The 20,118-nt window shown below is 39.2% G+C and overlaps 1 protein-coding gene across 1 annotated transcript in view; it reads right to left on the reverse strand.

The window, feature by feature from the left end:
* Positions 1 to 20,118, reverse strand: part of LOC124875527 (fibulin-2-like) — a 36,171-nt gene that overhangs the window by 8,895 nt on the left and 7,158 nt on the right. The window contains exons 3-11 of the mRNA XM_047377745.1: positions 12,138 to 12,252; positions 11,734 to 11,863; positions 9,819 to 9,999; positions 8,019 to 8,231; positions 7,217 to 7,327; positions 5,683 to 5,784; positions 4,019 to 4,150; positions 1,388 to 1,525; positions 479 to 619 (exon numbers count right to left, since the gene is read on the reverse strand). Coding sequence (XP_047233701.1) covers positions 479 to 619; positions 1,388 to 1,525; positions 4,019 to 4,150; positions 5,683 to 5,784; positions 7,217 to 7,327; positions 8,019 to 8,231; positions 9,819 to 9,999; positions 11,734 to 11,863; positions 12,138 to 12,252 — 1,263 coding nt within the window. The remainder of the gene's footprint in view (positions 1 to 478; positions 620 to 1,387; positions 1,526 to 4,018; positions 4,151 to 5,682; positions 5,785 to 7,216; positions 7,328 to 8,018; positions 8,232 to 9,818; positions 10,000 to 11,733; positions 11,864 to 12,137; positions 12,253 to 20,118) is intronic.

Below are 20,118 nucleotides of genomic sequence, written 5' to 3' on the forward strand. Positions count from 1 at the left end.
TTTCTGGGAAGATGCATGGGATGCATGGAGCTACACACATCCCAATCCTGACAGAAAACATGTTAGAGGCTGCAAAAGGCTTGACATTTCCCTTCCAGAAGACAACCCTAAAGGCAGACTTACAACTGTAATTACAGTGAAAGGTGGTTTTACAAAGTATTGTTTCAGAGGTGCAGAACCAACATTTTTTATTTGTGAAACAATTTATCATATACTGCAAATATTAATAATATTAATCATTTTCTTTTCACTTCCTAATTATGTTTTTTGTATTGGTCTATCATATAAAATCCCAATAAAAAACATTAAGATTTGTGGTTGTATTGTGACAAACATTGGGGAAACTTTGGGTGTGAATACCTTTGTAAATCACTCTGCATGTTTTTCTGCAAGAATTATCTGCTGTTCTGCTCCGACTTTGACTCTGTATACCAGATCTGATGACTCTTGCATCTTGTGAAATGATTGCAAATCTTACCTACACATCTGGATCCATCAGGGCTGGCATGATAGCCACGGCTACATATTATCTTCCTGTTGCACATGTATGACCCCGCCGTGTTGATGCAGGTGAATCCTGAACTGCACGGCAGGGTCAAACTAGTACACTCGTCAATATCTGGTGTGAAGATACAGAGAAGGAGACAAATAAAATGGAAGAAAGCAGAAGATGGGAGGAAAGCCCTTTAGTCACACAAACAAGGCATGAAAGACCAGGGGGCATTAATTTAGCCACACTGTGCTCTGATATCAAAGCATACACACATCACACAGTCACATTCTCCTGGACAGCTTTGTAGTTGCACTTTCTACAGTTTGTCATTTCTCAGAGCGTTTCTTCTACAGTCCTTTTATATAGGCGTCTGCTGCCTCGACATGCCCAAGTTCCTGCCCCTGGGGGCTAATTCCACAGCATCAGTTTGTGCTGGAGGAAGACAGAGGATTGGCTTTTATCCACCCCCTCTGCAACCCCTCACAGCTACGTCTCTGATCTCCTGTCTGTGTGGCATTTAACCCCCCTGCCACTGCACTGCCACTTATCATCTGTATGGCAAACAACGGTACATCTTCAGACATTCACAGGCATTCAAGTGTGGTAAAATTTCTTCACTGATTAACTAATGAATTTGCAAATAAGAAAAGGAAAATCATAATGTTGCATGTCATAAGATTTTGCAACAATCTTTTAACTTGTTTGTTTTTGGTTAGCCTGCATATGTTCAAACTAGAGAGAAATTTAATTTTGAAAGCCCCAATAAATCCATCTATATCTAAAGAAAAACATTTTTATTCCATTTTTATTGTCTTTTTGAACATAACCAAATCAATCAATTAAGATGACAAAAATTAAATGTAAAAAACCCCAGCACATCCATGTTTTTCTTACCAATGCAGTTGCCCTGTGTGTCCTGCTTAAAGCCTGCAGGACATATAGGTTTGGAGTTGCAGCTGAATGAACCCTCTGTATTCATGCACACGAGCCCAGATCCACAGTTGTGGGTTCCCATCATGCACTCATCAATATCTGCAGTAAAAAAAAGTGACAAACAAATGGGAACACAGGAAATCATGAACAGTAAATAAATGACATGCATGTAAGTCAATGGAGGTCCACTGGATGGCACTGTGGTCCAGGAGCAAACTGCATGTTTACCAGTTCGAAAGCATTATCTTTACATATCAATCTTAATCCAATTAAAATACACTGAATGAGAGTGTATTTTGATAAGAGTTTTATTTGATGAATAATGCTAATAAATCAACACAACAGTGGTCCCACACATTATTCTTTCCCTGCAGTGTGTCATTGATGAATGCAAAACACTCCACCAGAATTATCCAACACCTGTATTCTGGAAGATTTATTTTTTATAAATCAATCTTCCCCCTCTGTTGCCAAACAATAAACTCCTTGGAAAAAAAAAAAGCTTTTTTTTTAAGTTAGCAACTTTGCAGGATTTTAGCACTGCAGCAGCTGCAAAGAAACCTAAATTATCCACAACAGACAGGCCTTCACAAATAAGGTTGGGTTTTAGGGGCAGAAGAGTGGGACTGAGCATTTCTCTGTTGACGCAATTATGTCTCTAAGGAGCCCAGTAAGTAACACCAGTCGAGAACAAAAAATAAGAGATAAGTTACTGAATAAGAGAGTGAACAGAAAACAATAATAAAACAGGAAAACGAGGCTTGTAATATTTGAATAAATCCATCTCTGTTGAAATCCTTTGTTAACAATGAAATGTCTGTACAGCAGGGCATAAACATATATATAGATATAACCCCACTGTTGAAGACACATAACTACATCCTGATACATCTGAGGTGACCTCCTTAAATACCATGATTACCTTACCTGATAACTTAGGAGATTATTTGTAGGTGAGCCAGACATGAGAAACTGAGAAAATGGCTTTCGAGTTTTATCTTGAAATAAATCTATTTTAGCAAAAAGGTTGTATAGTAAAAGGCAGGCAACCACCTGGTTATGTGACTTTATAGAATGTAAAATATGATAGGTTACGCAGGTATATTTAAACTATATATTATAATAATCTATAATTAGGAAAAAACCCTTTACAAAAAAACAACAAAAAAAACATAAAGAAATTTGTGTTTGGTTGATTGTTTCTTTGTTGAATCAAAGCTTCTTGACAATAAATCCCATACTACTGGGTAGCCTGTTTGTACCCCGGTACCATATTTTGTCAGAGCTAAGTATGTGGGGTGTGGACATGGGCAAAAGATGCCAAATACTCTGTGCCAGTGCTTAACATATTATTCTGCTATTGACCCTTGATTAGTGTTTATGGATTGTTTGATTGTATTTAACAAAAAATCTAAGTTTTACTCCATCTCTTTCCAAAGAGGTACTTCCCAGCTCATAATCAATCAATCTGAAGGACTGCCTGGGCCATTATGGATTTTAATTCCTCGAGCAAAATCTAAGCCTGCTACTGAAAGTGGCTGGAAGACTTTCAAAATAAATGCCCAAGAACCATCCAGATTAGGTGTATCCACTTCTAGTTTCTCTTTCTGTCGGTCATGATCTATGGCTCAAGACCATTGGTGAGTCTCAGAACATAGAAGGACCAGTGAGGCTGAAGCCTTTGGGCTGAGCTGTTCCCAGTCTTATAAATATTTTGTTCTTCATCTTACTATAACTCATAAACAAGAAATAAAGATACTTAGACTCTTTTATTTCAAGCAGAGACCAAGCTTGACTTTGTGATGGGACATAAAAGAATATCCAAGACCTTATCCTCCAATGGCACTGACTACAAAATCCCCTGGGTAAGTGGTGTTTAAGTTTCATATTTTGTCTTTGAATGCTTTTAAAATGAAATATCGAGTTTAATAACTATTAAATCAAGTTATATGTTTTATTAGATTTTAAACTATTGAGTTTATTTATTTTGCAGTGCCTGTTTTTTCCAGTTGTTCAAAGCTTACAAATAACCACAGATGACTTGTTAAAAGAATGAACCTCCATTAGTGAAGATTAGCTGCATCCATAAGCTGGAACCAAGGAACCCCATCCACTGTGGAAAATAGCCCTCACAGCCCATCTGAAACTCCCTCATCATGGAGGCCCTTTCTGCAGCAGTGGAAATGAGGCCTCTGAACGAACCCAATTCATGGTGCATGAAAATAATGAGACGTATTGGGAGAATTGCTATTACATCCCAAGGTCGGGTGGCACCCAGAACGACCACACCAGCAGGCCCTTTCAGAGTTAATAGCAAACAAAAACAATTGAAGCGGTTAAATAAAGGTCATCATTATGCTTTCTTATGTGGGTTGACATTTCATGTAAAGAATTTGTATATTTGAGGGTTTTTCTCAAGTTTAATGTCCAATGCCTAACTCCCAAGGGAGGTACAGGAGATTCTTCTTGAACAATGCATTTTCCTGACATTGTGAACATCCAGCAATACAAAATCCCCCACTTGGTAAAATGTTCACAGTGGGTGGAAGTAAGCCCAGTGATGCTGCTCAGTGCTGATAAGGTACACAGTACCTTTGCAAACGCCGTTGCTGATCTGATATCCAGGTGGGCAGGTGATCAGTCTCTGACAGATGTAACTCCCCCTTGTGTTCACGCAGTGCTCGTTAAAATGGCAGCCATGTGAAGACAAACACTCATCCACGTCTGCAGAAAGGAATCAAGACAATGCTTCAGGATACAAACAATGACAGCTGCATAGAATGCAAGGATCAGTGAAAAGATTTAGAGAAGGCAGACAAGAAGATGTACAATAAACGTCAACAACTGCGTGGTCTGAATGTGACAGTCGGCAGTTAGAAACAGATTGAAGGGACAAGTCAGAGCCTCCTTCAGCAGGGAGACAAACTGAGAATAACATTCATACAATGAGAAATTTGTCACCACTCTGAGCAGCTCTCTGTGTCACTTTCAACAGCCTGCAGATGTGAAGCAGCAGACAAACCAGTTATGGCTTAAGTCTCATATGTTTCCCCCCAGGAGACAGCTTGGACATACACCTCAGTGTTCAGGAGATGACTGTTTGGTAAGAAAGTTTATGATAAAGCACGGGAGATCGGGCTGAATATTTCCTTTCTACCTTTCTACTGTAACAAATTGATATGCTTTGATGTAAAACAGTCAATCAAAGCTGGATTTAGGATTTAGGGACACAGGGCTTAACTTTTGAAGATATGTCCTGTAGGCTGAAGAAAGTAAAACTGAAATGTTTGGAGATTATAACCATTATTACATTTGGAGGAAAAACTAACAACCCTGAGAACACTATTTGAACTGTGAAGTGCGATGGTGGCAGCATCAAGTGTTGGGGTTTTATTGCAGTAGGGACTGGTGCACTTCACCAAACAGAAACCTCTGAATCTAAATTTAATTCAGTCAACAGGCAGTTTGTATCATGAAAAATCTGTATTGAGAAACTAGCTTTCCTACTAAAATAAATAAAAAATTTAATAATTCATTCCAGCCTCCCACTCACACCCCTGCCACAACATGCACAGTGCTCAAAGTCATGTTTAGCATTCTAGAATAATAAATCCAATATTATAATTGCTTGCAGCATTGTTGGGGAAATAATTACTGCACCAACACATTTCGACATCAATGGCATTATATTCTAACTGCCCAGAGGTGATGGCAAAAATTGTGTCAGGTCTTCAGGCTTGCTTGTAGTCAGTTCATTGACACATGCTTGTGTCTGCCTTTAAATTGTTAGGAAAAGTCCCATAACATTAACATTGTACAGAGTTATACTGCTGGACAATCTTTGCTTGGGTGATCCCGCACACAACTGTTTGATGGCTCTGCATGGCAGACACCTGATGGGTCTCTGTCAACCACCATTTTGAGTGGACTATAATGGTTGTCTATGGTATGCCGTTGCCGAGATAGATTTTGCCTGAGAAGTTGGAATAATCCATTTATTATAGACTCAGTACAGGGACATGATGAAAACTTCTCCCACAGGGGATTAGAGCTGTATCTCCTCTGCAAATCTACAGGCAATGATGAGTGAAAAAGACAAACCAGGGTCAGACCGCCTCTGCAAGAAAGCTTCCCCAATTGGAAAAAAAAAATCCTCTGGCTTGAAAAGAGATTTTAGAGTTAATTGTTCACTTCTCTCATCATACATTTCCAAATGAAAATACTTTCTGCATTATTACTCCATTTCAGCTCCTTACCATCACATGATTGTCCATCTGCTTTGAGTGAGAACCCTACGAAACAGGAGCACTGTGGCCTTCCCCCCACTGGGGTGCACTGTTGCTCACAGATGCTGCTTCCTGAAAAATATAGAAATATTTTGTGTCATTTCTTTACGCAGCAGTTTTTACAGAGCCTTTATTTGTTCGTATCTTTTTTAAAACGTGCTAAGTTTTCAACCCGATCCCTGACCTGAGCCAAATGAGCTTCCACTAGTTATCTGTAATAGATGGATATTTGGTTATGCTTATGCAACATCAAGGCACACTAGTTGAACAAGCCCTCCTACTAACATATATTGAGTTTCCAATGTTTGGCCCTTATTTACTCATCACCGTGCTGTCATAGAAACTAAATAAGGGCAAGGAAATTTTATTCTGTGCACATTACAAAAAACCTGTAAGGATAGAGTGTCTTTAAAAAATATTATCGCCCCTTTAACTTTTTAACGTTTTGTAACAGTAGAACCACAATCTTCAGTGTATTTTAATGGCCAACACAAAGTATGAATGGTGTAAAAGTGTGGCATATACAAGTGTTCAATCTTCTTTACTCTAAGATCCCTAAACAAAGTGCAACCAATGGCTTTCAAAACCCCAATATTATTAAATAAAGTCCATCTGTGTCGGTAATTTAATCTAATTTTAGGTCCAGCTGTGCAGTGAAGGCTTCCACATTTGTAAGGGAACATTAGTGAACAAAAATAATCATGAAGACCAAGGAACACATCTGGCTTGTCATGAATAAAGTTCTGTTTCATAACCCAACCCAGGGTTAGGTGATATTACAACATCCCAAACTTTAAGCTTTTCACAGAGTACTGTTCTATCCATAATCTGTCAATTAAAACAGTTTAGTACAACTACAAGCCCTCCAAGTAATGCCTTTAAAGCTAAACTGATAGTCCAAAGGAGGATAGCAATATTTAGAGACAGAGGCTGCAAAAGACCTGGGTCTAAAGCAGTGGTGTCACCTTTTTGCAGGATAATGACCCTAAACATAGAACCGGAGTGCACTGGTTTAGATCAAAGACTATTCATGTGTTAGAATGGCTCAGTCAAAGTCCAGACCTTAATACAATTCAGAACATGTGGCAGCTCATGGAAACTGAGTTTCAGAGAAGCTCTCTATTCAATCTGACTGAGCTTGAGCTATTTTGCAAAGAAGAATGGGCAAAAATGTTGGTCTGTAAAACCTAGTAGTAGCGTACCACAGAAGAGAATAAAAAATCCACAACACACTTGTTGGATCTTCACTGGTAAAACATTTTGAAAATCATGTGCCTTTCACTCCATTTGTATTCATTGGTTTGTGTTGGTCTGTCATAACATACCAATAAAAAACAATGAAGAATGTGGCTGCTAGAGAAAATGCAAAAAAGTTCAATGAATACTTTGGCAGAAAGAATAATTTTATAAATATCCGTGCAGGCTTCTCAGCTGAACATATTTTATTTAAAATAACAAAAATGCTCATTGTGAGATGGTCCTCTAATTAAACTAAATGTCTAACCTTCACAGGGGTTGAGTGGGACAGAAGGCTGGGTGGGAGATGGAAGAGGGGAGGCGGTTTCTACTGCTGCTCGATCAAACTCCTTCAGTCTGTTCTCCTCATCCGTCATCTCTGCACAAACATGAGTAAAGACAGAACAGGAGAAATAAACATCATCCAATCACTAATCCCACCCCTCTATCCTCTACTGCTGTCTTAGTTACAGACTTGTCAAATACAACAATGTGAGAAAAGTGGCTACGGCTGAATGTTGTCATTCCAGTGGAGGTGAGACAGGAAAAAACACTGCCTTCAGACAAACATTTGGGTTTATTTGTGAGCCCCATACCTCACTGTAATTTACTGAGAGCTCTGGCATTAGTATCCTGTTGAGACAGGCTTGTGTTGCTGATTAAAGTCTGCTTCGTTGCAAAGTAGCTGAAAATACCTCCTAACTGTTCATCTGAGCCGACGCTTAGATTTTCTTTGGCTTAAACAAGAAAGGAGAACAAAAACGAGAAGAGCAAAAAAAGGAACCAGTGTTGAAATGCCTTTCGACAGCAGAAAAGATGTGAGTGACTATGATCCAGGAACCAGAGTGAAGTATATAAATAAAATAATTGTTAGGCCTTGCAGAAAGGAAGGAAATCAAACAGGTCAGAAAAATAAAACACAATGGCAGATGAGGTCATTTCTGACATGCATACTGACCGTAAAACTCACTTTAAAAAGTAAATGGCACAGAAGGCGGCTCCCTCTGTATCTGTTTGCGCCCCTGGAAAATGTCAAAGAGACAAAATACGACCTGTGGTCTTGACTTTACCTTGCTTGCAAGTGAAAGCATCCTCGTGCAGCACATAGCCAGGGAAGCACTCGCAGCGGAAAGACCCGGGCGTGTTGATGCATATGTGGTGGCAGATGTTGCCCTCATATATCAGGCACTCATCCATGTCCTCAACAGGTCCCTCGACGGCATTCTCACCATCCTGCTCTTCACCGATGGAGAAGGCCTCTTTGGGATATGGGCTGTCTGATACTAAAGCACAAGGATAATTAATGTGTGAGTGGTCTCTCATAACATACAGGTGCACCTCAGTAATTCAGAGTACCATTGTAAAGGTATTTTATTTCAGTACTTCAATTCGAAGAGAGAAACCTATAATATATAGATTTATTATACAGAGCGATGTATTTCAAGTGTTTATTTCTGTTAATGTTAGGGATTATGGATTACTGTAAATGGAAACCTAAAATGAAATTCCTAAAACAGAGATCATGGTCATTAAAGCAGGTATTGATTCTTTTAGCAGGGTGCGCCGGTGCCACGTTCCATTGGAATCAGAATCTGGAAACAATTTGCAAGAAGCTTGCCTGCAGAGGGAAGCATATTCACTCCTCTAACGTTTTCTGGTTGACAGCTTTACTCATTTTGTATTTGATAAACCACAGTGGACCGACACCAGCAGACGACATGGCTCCTTAGATCATCACTGACCATGGAAACTTCACACTGGACCTCAGGCAGCTTGGTTTTGTGCCTCCAGAAACTTTTTCCAGGCTTTAAGATCTTGACTTCCAAATGAAATTCTAAATCTACTTTGGACCCAGTCTGAGTCCCGTCATTTTTCTCCTTAGCTAAGGTAGGTGTCCTCAGACATCAGGAGTAGCTTAACTCAAGGGTTGTGATGGTTGCAGCCCATGTCCTAGATATTTCTGTGTGTGGTGGCTCTTAAAGCACTGACACCAGTCAGTCTATACATTGTGAATCTCAAGACTGTGTGGCACCTTTTACTAATGCATGTTTTCCTTCGGTCTGAAGATATGCTTGATTGATGATTCAAATATAAATTTTCTTTACAGAAAACACAGAGAGACTTGGATTTGTATTATTGATTTTAAATTTTTTTGGTAGAAGCAGGTCGCCAATCTATCTCAGTTGCCCTGCGATGGATTGGCGACCTGTCCAGGGCGTACCCTGCCTTTCGCCCATAGACTGCTGGAGATAGGCACCAGCTCCCCCGTGACCCACTATGGAATAAGCGGAAGATAAGGCGAATAGAAGAAGTTTTTATGGTATATTTATTATTCAATCTATTTTTTACATGACCGAGCAAACAAATTCAAACAAATTCACATTCAATGTAAGTTCTACAGCAATACAGAGAGCAGTTTGCACAAAAACCTGTTGCTCTGTCCCTGATTCTTTCATACATTAACTTGCTGCTGGGCGAGCAAAACATTTGGCATTAATAATAAATCCTAACTATCCTCTCAATAAAATGTCCCTTATCACCACTGACAAAAAGACAGTATAGTCTAAAAAACATGTTTTACTTTGAATATGAGATGAGTAAAAATCTTCAGCCAGCTCAAATAACTGCTGCACAACCTCCAACAAAATGCAGTGGGTTACTAGAAAAGCACTGAACACAAGGCCCAGCAGGCAGGCAGACTGTAGATGTCCAAGAATTATACTACGCGGGTGAGCGAGGCTGTTACATGCACCTGGGTGAAGGGATTTCGGTACATTGATTCATTTTAACAGCACATCCCATCAAACAGCACCACATATTTTAGATTGCAGTTAAGATTTTGCATTAGTGGTTGTGTTAGCATACATTACCTTTTACTGGGGGCAGAGTTGGGACCAGAGCAGGCCTTTCTCTCACAGTTTGCCTCCCCTCAGCCAACTCGCAGCAGTTTAGAAAGACGTGCTGGCAGTGGAAACCCAGGTACTGGTGGGGTTCACACCGATGGCTGGCTCTGTGGAACTGCAGCCCAAGAGAGCAGCAACTGCAGCACTCCTGCAGTTCACAGAAAACGGGGTTTAATCATGAAGTGTTCAGAGTTTTTAGATGAAGCTGCTTTTAGCTGCAACATTAAAAGCTGTGGTTCTATATGCAGGATGAGAAAACCTTCCTTTAATGACACTATGGACAAGTTGGATCTCCTTGGTGGACTTCTTTGTCTGGAAGCACAAACCCATTGACAGACTACAAACACACAGCCAGTTTATAAAATTTGGCATCTAAGCACCACCTTTTTAATGAGAGGTTTATCATGGGAATCATAAAATTCTTGGCTGCTAGCGGTTGGCCACGGAGGAACTAGTTTTCTGTCATCCTTTGGCAGATTGTTTATTGTGACTGCAGCTTTTCACCATGAATTTCCTGCTTCCTCTAAATATGCTTTAAACCATCTGAAGAGCATTCCAGGGTTTTGCCTTTATGCCTCACATTTAACATTCATAAATATTGCTCAATTAATATTTTATTTCAGGGCCCTGGTTTTATTAAACTCCTTATTTTAAATTTGGTGAAACTGCCTGCCTGCCTACAGCTAATCCTGGCATTTTGCATTTAGGTTTTCCATTCTTCTTTCTGATTCAAACAATATTAAAAGTCTAACAGCAATAATGGGTTATTGAGACTTTAATTCTTTGATTATGGTCATTTACAGACAGATCCTGTTTTAAGAAACAAGGCGGGTAATAAAACAAGCATAAAATCAGGTTAGTTGTCAAAAACTATATGTTGTTAATAATAATTTATTTCAATGTGCCTATGTGTCTAAATGTACTTTATAAACTGATGCAGCTCCATTTAAGCCCAGCTTCTCTGTGTTGGCCACATCTCTCCCTTATTTGGCTTCATTAGGAATTTTCCTTTCTTCCTGAAGTAGCCGAGTGTTTCTTTTGTTCGTGTCGCGTTCATTTAAATGTTATTTGCTTAGCTCTTTTCGATGATGGGGCTTTATGTTCTGGTTAACGTGGCAAAATCCATAACATGACATTTATGATTACCTGACAGATAATTTCTACATATTCTCTTGATTACATGCCTTTTCTACAATATTTGGTTGCCACTGTGTATTAAATTCAACCACCTGAAAGATCTGACAATTTTAATTTAACATTTTTTGGGATCTAATCCTGACCTGGGTGTTTCTCTATGGAGTTTTAATGGTCTCTCTTTGCGTGTGTGGTTTTTCTCCAGGTACTCTGGCTTCCTTCCGCAGCCCAAAAACATGATATTCAAAAACAGTGTCCTGCAAAAGAATGGTCACCCCATCTCCATGATGCAACTCAGTGTTCTGTAACAAACTTCTGAGGCCTCCACAGAAAAATGCCATGGCTAAATTAGACACAGATGGACTCTAGTTTTTAATTTGGTTGTCTTCTGAATCCAAGTTGGTCTATCAAATACAATTCCAATAAAATACATTTTAGTTTGTGGTGGTAATGTGAAAAAATGTGGATCTAGGTTTATCCATATTAATGTAGAAAGCATAATATTATTAAAGCCACAACATTCTTGCAGCTGTCCTGCAAGTATGACTTACAGCCTAAAAGGGCTAAAGTGCATATGAAGTGAAGAAGTACATCAACAAACATTAGATGAGTGCCTTTGGGAAAGTTGACAATAACATTGAATATACTACTGCCACATAGTTTATTATTATATGTTTCATAATTTTAGAGAAATCGGTTATGTGATTTTGGGGGGCTTTTGCCATGGTACCTGCTCCTGGATACTCGCCTTGTAGGAATCTGTCCCACATTTACTGCTGGCATCCTCTCCGCAGAAACTTCCTGCTCTGGCTGCCTTAATTCCCGCCAAGCACTGGCGTTCTTTCAGAGAGCCGAGGCAACACTGTTGTTGGGCAGTCCTGACAGAGAGAGGCACACATAAAAAATGACTGCAGATGTTTTTAGACTGCAACTGTGGCCCTACAGGAGCAGTAACTATCCTCTTGAGGGTTGCCTCTTGAGTTGAATGAACTGTGGTTTCAAGTTTCGAGGAGTTATATTAGGAGATACTTGAAAACTTGATAAATAATCAAAGCAAAACTAAATTAAAAGTGACTGGTGTAGTGCAAATATTTTTCCATTATATCACCTTGTTTTCAGGTTCAGTGCAAGTATGTTACATAACGAACTCACCAGCAAATGGTTGGCCTATCTTCTGTGGGTGGCTCCATGTTGCTGCAGTGGCCATTAGCTGAAGCCCATTTCCCACCAGTCTCACAGCAGTGCTTCACCAGCTCTTTGACAGACTCTGTAATGCAACACAAACAGCTCCATTTAAGTTTTTTAGTGTATCCAGTGATCAGTGTGCCTGGTCCTTTTTTTTAAATTCTTGTCAGCTTGTTTTATATGTTGCTAAGGCAATTTCCCACTCTGGTGGACAATGAAAATGTATTCTATTCTAGTATACCATATCAGGACAGAAAAAAGTAACATTAAAGTTTACCATCTGAAATCTTTGTGGGAGAGAAGCAACAAAATCTGGTTATCTGCTAAATTATTAATGCAACCATATCTGATGTGTTTTGGGATGTTGTTATAGAGACACTTTTCTTTTACAGAGAGCACAAAGTATGACGTGTTTTTTTTTCCACCTAAGCCACAAACCTTTTCTACAAGAGAAAAGAATGAAAGCAAAAATCTCCCTTTTTGCTCGTAAATCACAACTGATTCAGACCTGAATCTGAAGCACAGTTGCACATTTTTTCAAAGCATCCAGAGATCTTCTACTTCATCCATTTTCTTGGGTGAAATGCACAAATGTTTATGCAGTGGGTACCTGGGGATTTAAGCGTAAATCCTTAGTCTCTTTGCAACTTTGTGACAGACAACGCATGACACTCATGCTTGAGAAAAAAAAGGAATATTTTTTAGATTGGTTCACATTGTGGCAAAACAATTATTTACTAAACAGCATTTTGTTTTTGATTAAACTTTTGTCATTGAATCCCAGTGACAAAAGAAAACACAAACCTTTACTAAGACTCAAGGCAGTCTGCTGGTGATGGAGGTAATTTCTCCAGAGTTGAGAACGAGCCGATGAATTGCCTAACCATCTATGCCATTGGGAGTTATGCTGCAGAAATAAACGCAGCTCTCTAACTCTCTTAAGGCTTTATTTGGGGGTCATATTGGCCTGTTGTGATGACCTGTTGCAAAACAAACTTTAAATGAGGGCACAGGTACAAAATAGGGTAGAAAACATTCAGCGTTAATATATACTGACAGTGAAAGATCTTGAAAAAGCCTTAAATTATGTAATCTTTTATTGCAGTAGCACATTTATTCAGTGTAGGCGTTTGTGTGTGTCCTCTTCAGGTTGGAGGGGAGTTCCTGCTTCAAGTGGAGGAGTGCAAGTATCTCGGGGTCTTGTTCACAAGTGAGGGAAGAATGGAGCGGGAGATCGACAGACGGATCGGTGCAGCTGCCACAGTAATGGGGACATTGTTCCAGTCCGTTGTGGTGAAGAGAGAGCTGAGCCAAAAAGCGAAGCTCTTGATTTATCGGTCGGTCTACGTTCCTACCCTCACCTATGGCCATGAACTTTGGGTCATAACCGAAAGAACGAGATCCCAGATACAAGCGGCTGAAATGAGCTTCCTCCGTAGGGTGGCCGGGCACTCCCTTAGAGATAGGGTGAGGAGCTCGGCCATCCGGGAGAGGCTCGGAGTAGAGCCGCTGCTACTCCACATCGAGAGGAGCCAGTTGAGGTGTCTCGGGCATCTATACCGGATGCCCCCTGGATGCCTTCCTCTGGAGGTGTTCCAGGCACGTCCCACCAGGAGGAGGCCCGGGGGACGACCCAGGACACGCTGGAGGGACTATGTCTCTCGGCTGGCCTGGGAACGCCTTGGGCTCCCCAGAGAGGGGCTGGAGGAGGTGTCTGGGGAGAGGGACGTCTGGATGTCTCTGCTGAGTCTGCTGCCCCCGGGACGCGGTCCCGGATAAGCGGAAGACGACGAGTACGAGTACGTTTGTGTGTGTGTGTGTGAGCGAGATAGGGGGGAGTTGTTTAGGCAAGTTCTGCATTGCCTGAACACTTCCCAGAAGATATAAGCTTCTTTAAAATATATACTTTACTGTTTAGGTTAAACATTAACAAGTAATCCATCACTTCCTGTTTCTCTGAAGTATAAATATAATGTTTCACAGAGCCCTGTTTCTCTTAGGCACTCTCTCCAAAACGGGAAAGATAAAAGAACATGTAATTTAAGTAAGGTAGATGTGTGTTGACCTTTATAAATTAGGTAATGCTTACAAGAAACTAGCTCACCTAAACTGGCTTGTATCTACAGCCAGAGCAGTAATTAAAAAGCCTAAAACAACTGGAAATGTGAGAAAAGAAGCTGTACTCGCACCCAGTTTTATCTAGTTATCACACACAGTGAGCAGTGGTGAAGGATTCATAATGCTGTGGGCCTTTTTCCTCTTCCAAAGGCTTTAGGAATGCAAAAGAGTGAAAAAGATTGTGTTGGAATGTTGGATCTTATTATGTTTCTCAACAAGATTATGACCCAAAAAATGGCCTACAGCCCAAAAAACACTATTTGGGATAGACTGAGGAGATGACAGCATAAGACAGAAGTGTCCAAAGTCCAAGGTCCTCATGGGTGAATGTCCTGCATGTTTTAGATGTTTCCCTGCTTTAACAGACCTGAACCAAATGAATGGGTAATTAGCTGCCTTCTGCAAAACCTGATGACATGATTGGGAGGTAAGCTGTTTGAATCACCTGTGTTGGAGCTGGGGGACATCTAAATCATGTAGGACACCAAAGATTCCCCTCTCTGTTTTCTCAAATCTTGTAAAATGTGAGAAGATTAAGTGGTGTCCTTCTGGTTGGTATTAGAGGGCTGAACAAAGTCTTAACAGCAGGGGTCCCAATAAGTGTGGCACCAGTGATTTTATTAAAAAACATTTCTTAAGGTTAGTATTTTTATTCTATTGAATAAATGTAATATAAGTAAGGGGTTTGATTTTTCTAACATTTATAATATCTTGGGGCTTTTGTAGAGGATGAATAGAAATTTAAAGCTAACTGCGAGGCCATGTGCAAAAGGCTCATCAGACCTCATTCTATCTAAGGAAACTCTTCCATTTTAATATAGACTGAACCATAATGACCCTTTTTAATCATGCTTTCACTGAATCTGTTTTATCCTTTTCTTTGGTGTCATGGTTTGGTCAACTTTGAAAAAGAGAAATTCCATCCAGCAGATAGTTAAAGTGTTGTCCAGACTGGTTGGAGAGTCCCAACAATCAGTCTCATCCTTGTACAGCAGGCAGGTAAAGTGGATTGTCTCTTCTATTTAAAACGACGACTCCCATCCCCTTTAGAGATTTGCAGCTCCTTCCCTCTGGATGGAGGTTCTTAGTCCCAAAATGTCCCAAAACAGCTTCGCTTCTATGCTGTTAATGAAATTCATAAGCTGAAATGAGACCGACACTCTCAATGGACTGCAATTGGATATTAAATGAATTTTATATTTTATTCAACTTTAGTATTCATTGGCAACTGCTTTTTATCCATGTTTTATTTGTTCGTTTACTTATTTTTACTGGATTCTGGTTTTATTTCGGCTTTATCGAGTTTTATCCCCTAAATATCTGATTATTTATTGGTTTTGATTATTAAACCTTCCTCTCCTCTTCTGTGTCCTTTGATTTGATTTGTGGAGTATTGAGCATTTTAATTACTGCTATATTTTGTAGTTCTGGTTATGTTAAGATGTTTTCTTTCTCCAGTGTGTGTGTAAGTGTATTTTTAACTCTGCAAAACAAATCTACCTACGGGTACAAATTAAGTAACCTCAAACATTTTCAGTGTAAAATACTAATACTGCAATAAGAGGACTTTTTAAAACGTTGAAATAAAACCTTACCATGAATGCCAGTAAGCATTAAGAGCACTGTAGGACTGACCCAAACATCATTTCAGTGCTGTTTTCCTCCTCATCTACTACTTTTGACTGAAATGTCCCTCCTTGACGTACCGACAAAAACAGACCAAAGCAATTATACACCAATGCAAGTGGCGGATGCAGTGTGCTTAATTTAAAAGAAAGAAGAAAATCTAAACCTTGTGGGGCAACACGGCTCTTTGATACACAACTACAGCATCTGTGCAGTTAAGCGAGGTCCCTTTGAACTTGTGGGAAAGTATATTAAAAGACACCAAACATAATTATTTACCCATATTCTTTTGCCCCCTTTTCATTTTCTCCTGGAGTAATTAACAAACACAACACACATTTTCGCCAGGTGTTCACACTCAACGGAGAATGTCGTTACAATACATGTAGTTTAAGATGTGTTTTCTAAGGATTATGTTCTTACAGAATAGCAACTGTGAAAGGGAAACTTTTTAACCACTCTATGACTAGTCTTGCAACTCCTCTTTTTCTCTTGGACAGCCCTTATAATTAAACCTGTATACAGCTGCGCAATAATTAAACACGCTGATTTATTGTGCTTCAACAACAGAGATCGAAGATATACTTTTAACATGGCTTTTATCTGCTCCATAGCCTGTCATTATATCTCCTCATTCGACTGGCATGAACATCACATGCTTTGCTTTTTTGTGTCAATCCCAAACATCACTCATGCTGCAAAAGGTACTTGATAGAAAAACAACCCCATCCAAAAAAACAACTCTAAACACGTCCAGACACTAATCCACACAGGTACATCTTGAAAAAAAGTAGCGTGAAACAGTTTAATATTTTGTGTCAGTCATTTCAGAAAGTTTTCCTGAGCCTTTAAATGGTCTATCAGTCTGGGTCAGTGGGCTACACAATCATAGGGAAGACTGCTGGATCAACAAATGTCCAGAAGATGGTGACTAACACCCATCACAAGAAACGTAAGCCACAAAAGTTCATTGCTAAAGAAGCTGATTGTCACAAAATGCTGTATTCAAGCATGCTGTACCTATAGAAATTTGAGTGGAAGGAAAAGGTATGGTGGGAGTAGGTACACCAAAACACAAGGATAAGGATATTCGAAGCCTTTAGAGAATTATCAAGCAGAATCCATTCAAGAATTTGGTGGAGCATCACAAGGAGTGGACTGAGGCTGGAGTCAGTTCGTCAATAGCCACAGACCATTCCTACACATGGGCTACAAGCGTCTTACCCTGGGCTAAGGAGAAATACTGGACTGTTCATTGGTTGCAAATTCTTCTATTGAGGTGAAAGTAAAGCTTTTATTTCATTTGGAAATTTCAACCCCCGAGTCTCGAGGAGGATTGACAAGGCATGTTGAATCCAAGTTACTTGAGATCCAGTGTGAAGTTTCGACAGGACATTTTGGAGCCCACAAAGATACTGGTTCAGTGAAGCTACAGACTGATTGCACCCATGCCGACCCACATTGATGCAGTAATTCGTGTAAAAGGAGGCACAACCACATATTGGGTGCCTAGAAATGAACATATGTTTCAGCAGCCTGATATTTCTGTTTAAAATATCCTTTTTTATTATTATTATTATTATTCTAATTACCTAAGACATTGAGTTTTGGGTTTTCATTTTCTAAAATCCATAATCATCAAAATTACAAGAAATAATGGCGTGAAATATTTCACTCTAGGTATAACAAATCTATATACGTGTTTCACTTTCTGAAGTAAGTGACAAACAATATTAAACCTTTTCAGATATTCTAATTTTTTAAGATGTACCTGTATTTCTTGTCTTTTCTTTTGTGAACTCGTGAGCAACTTCTTGTACATGTGGGCTGAAGAGAATAACACAAATATTATAAGATACAAAATATTCAAAAGTTGTTTGATGCAAAAAAACTTGTCTGTGTTCCTGTATATTTGTCTTTATAAGAGCTTCAAGGCAAGTGAACCAATATTCGTCCTACCTGTAACATGAGTACTTTTAGAAACATTGTGTTTTGACACAGATGATTGCCCAAGAAAAACCAGGCCTGACATAAGGGCCCTCAGCAACCAGGAGTTCATTTCCAAAACTAACAATCTTGTGTTCCACTTTTGCCAACGATTATGAGTCAATAATCATGCAACTATTTGCAACTAAGTTTGAATGAAAAAGGGTAGCAAAAGCCACCCGAGAAAGCAGCTGAAAGTTGCTGAAGAGCGATAATGTTATGTCTTTAACGCGGAATTCGGACATCAGCACATAACCCTATGTCACCACAAAAGGAAAGTGTTGAAATTAAAGTCTCCAGCTTGAGATCTGAGATGACTTGAGCTCATAAAGTAAAGATTTATCTGGTGAATTATCCAGTAAGGGGGAGAAGGTCAGGAAACATGTCTCAGGGCAGTGGCTTGGAGACCTAAAAAACAAGCACCCTATCAAGGGATTTAGAAGCACTCTGTCATGAATCCAGCTTGCCAGTAACTTACCATAGAACTAAATGATCGTTTGTGACAAAAAATTTAATTTGAAACACTAAACTTTAGGCAGTCTTAAGGTAGATGTTTTAACTTCTGCCCAGGTTTTGAGCAACATTGTTATTATGATCTGCACAAGCCTGCATCAACATGTTTCTACCGACAGCTATGTCACAAGAATAGTCTACTTTATATAGACAAGCCTTGGATTTTTTTTTAAGTCTGTTTTCTACACATAATAAAACCATGTTTTACTTGTAAATAAGCCTCTTTAACCTACAAAACAGCCAAGTAGCTGTTCAAACATTATTCCGAGGACACTGTCTGTCACAGCGCTTGAACTCTGTAAGTCGATCTGCAATTAGTTTCCCCAAAGCAACATGTTGTCTGGTCATAAATAACTCTGTTACACATGTGGTGGAGGAAAGAGATGTTGCAATATTATAAACGATCAGACAGATATGTATTAAAATACTTTCCTTCATTTGGCACAAACACAGAGATAAAATGAGTCACAGCTGAAGCTAATTATCCTGGGTAAACATGCAGTACACCTGAGAATTTAGTTATTGATTCAACACAATTTGCTAACATCAACATGCATTTTTGTGCAGAAAAAACCCCATATAAAGTTAAAACCTAAGTAAAAGAAATAATTGTCTTACTTGATAAACATTATGCTAACGCACAGGACCTACACTTTGTGGATCTTTGGAACAGAAGTGATTACTCCATCCTTTTTCTGCATTGTCAAAACACAGCTACACAACAATTCAACAAATTCCCATTTCAGACACATTTTTCTGTTTACAACATTTACATACAGTGACAGGCTTTGAGTCGGTGTAGTTACAGACACACCAACCCAGTGACTCAAAGAAAATTTTATTTTGTCATGGAAAGACATTTATGTTTCATACTTTAAGATTTTTTACATGTTTTGGGTCTAAAATACATATTTTCCTTTAAATTTACAGTGTCATAATGAAATGACATTTTACATTATGTAAAATGTTTCTAAACCAATTGTGTTTCCAAAGGATCCCACACATTTCCAAGACCCACCCAAACCAAGATCAATGTTTAGCTGTGTAACATCTGCTTCCTCTGCAAGCCTCCATCAAAACCATTTTCCACTCTCGTAAATCGAACCAGCTTCTCACTGCTTTACTATACCATTTATATTTTAACAGCTGTTTACAAGCCAGAATACAGGAAACCTACTCAGTTATTGCTAAGGGAAATCCATCCAACTCTTGATTTTAAAGTAGAAATATTTCAAGTCCAAAACATTAACTGTAAAAGATTGGTTCCACATTAGAAAGTATTACATCAGAAAAATAAATTGATAAAGTTGATTAAAACAACTTTCTCTAAAAGATGTTCCTTTGAATGTAGATGAGAAAATTAGATGCTCAGATTGTATCTCCTCAAACATCTAGCAGCCAAGAAGTATTTTTTATCTGTAGAAATGTAGATGAGAGCAAAAAGCAGATTAATCTCTGGTTTACTGTGGGTGTTTTCTCCACATGGAGCGTGTGTGTGTGTGTGTTTTAATTGATAAACTCCAGGAACATGTGAACTAGGAAAAGAACCATGTTGAAGATGGGAGACACTGCTACAATTACTGCAAATGATCTGGACGGCAACCCAGATAAATCAGCTATCATCTTCAAACCAAATTTTAAAGCAGTGGTACAGCAGGAACGACTTCTTCCCCAGACGGCTCTGGAATTCACCCTCCTCTTTCAT

This window comes from Girardinichthys multiradiatus, chromosome 1 (assembly GCF_021462225.1).
Source record: "Girardinichthys multiradiatus isolate DD_20200921_A chromosome 1, DD_fGirMul_XY1, whole genome shotgun sequence".
Lineage (NCBI taxonomy): Eukaryota > Metazoa > Chordata > Actinopteri > Cyprinodontiformes > Goodeidae > Girardinichthys > Girardinichthys multiradiatus.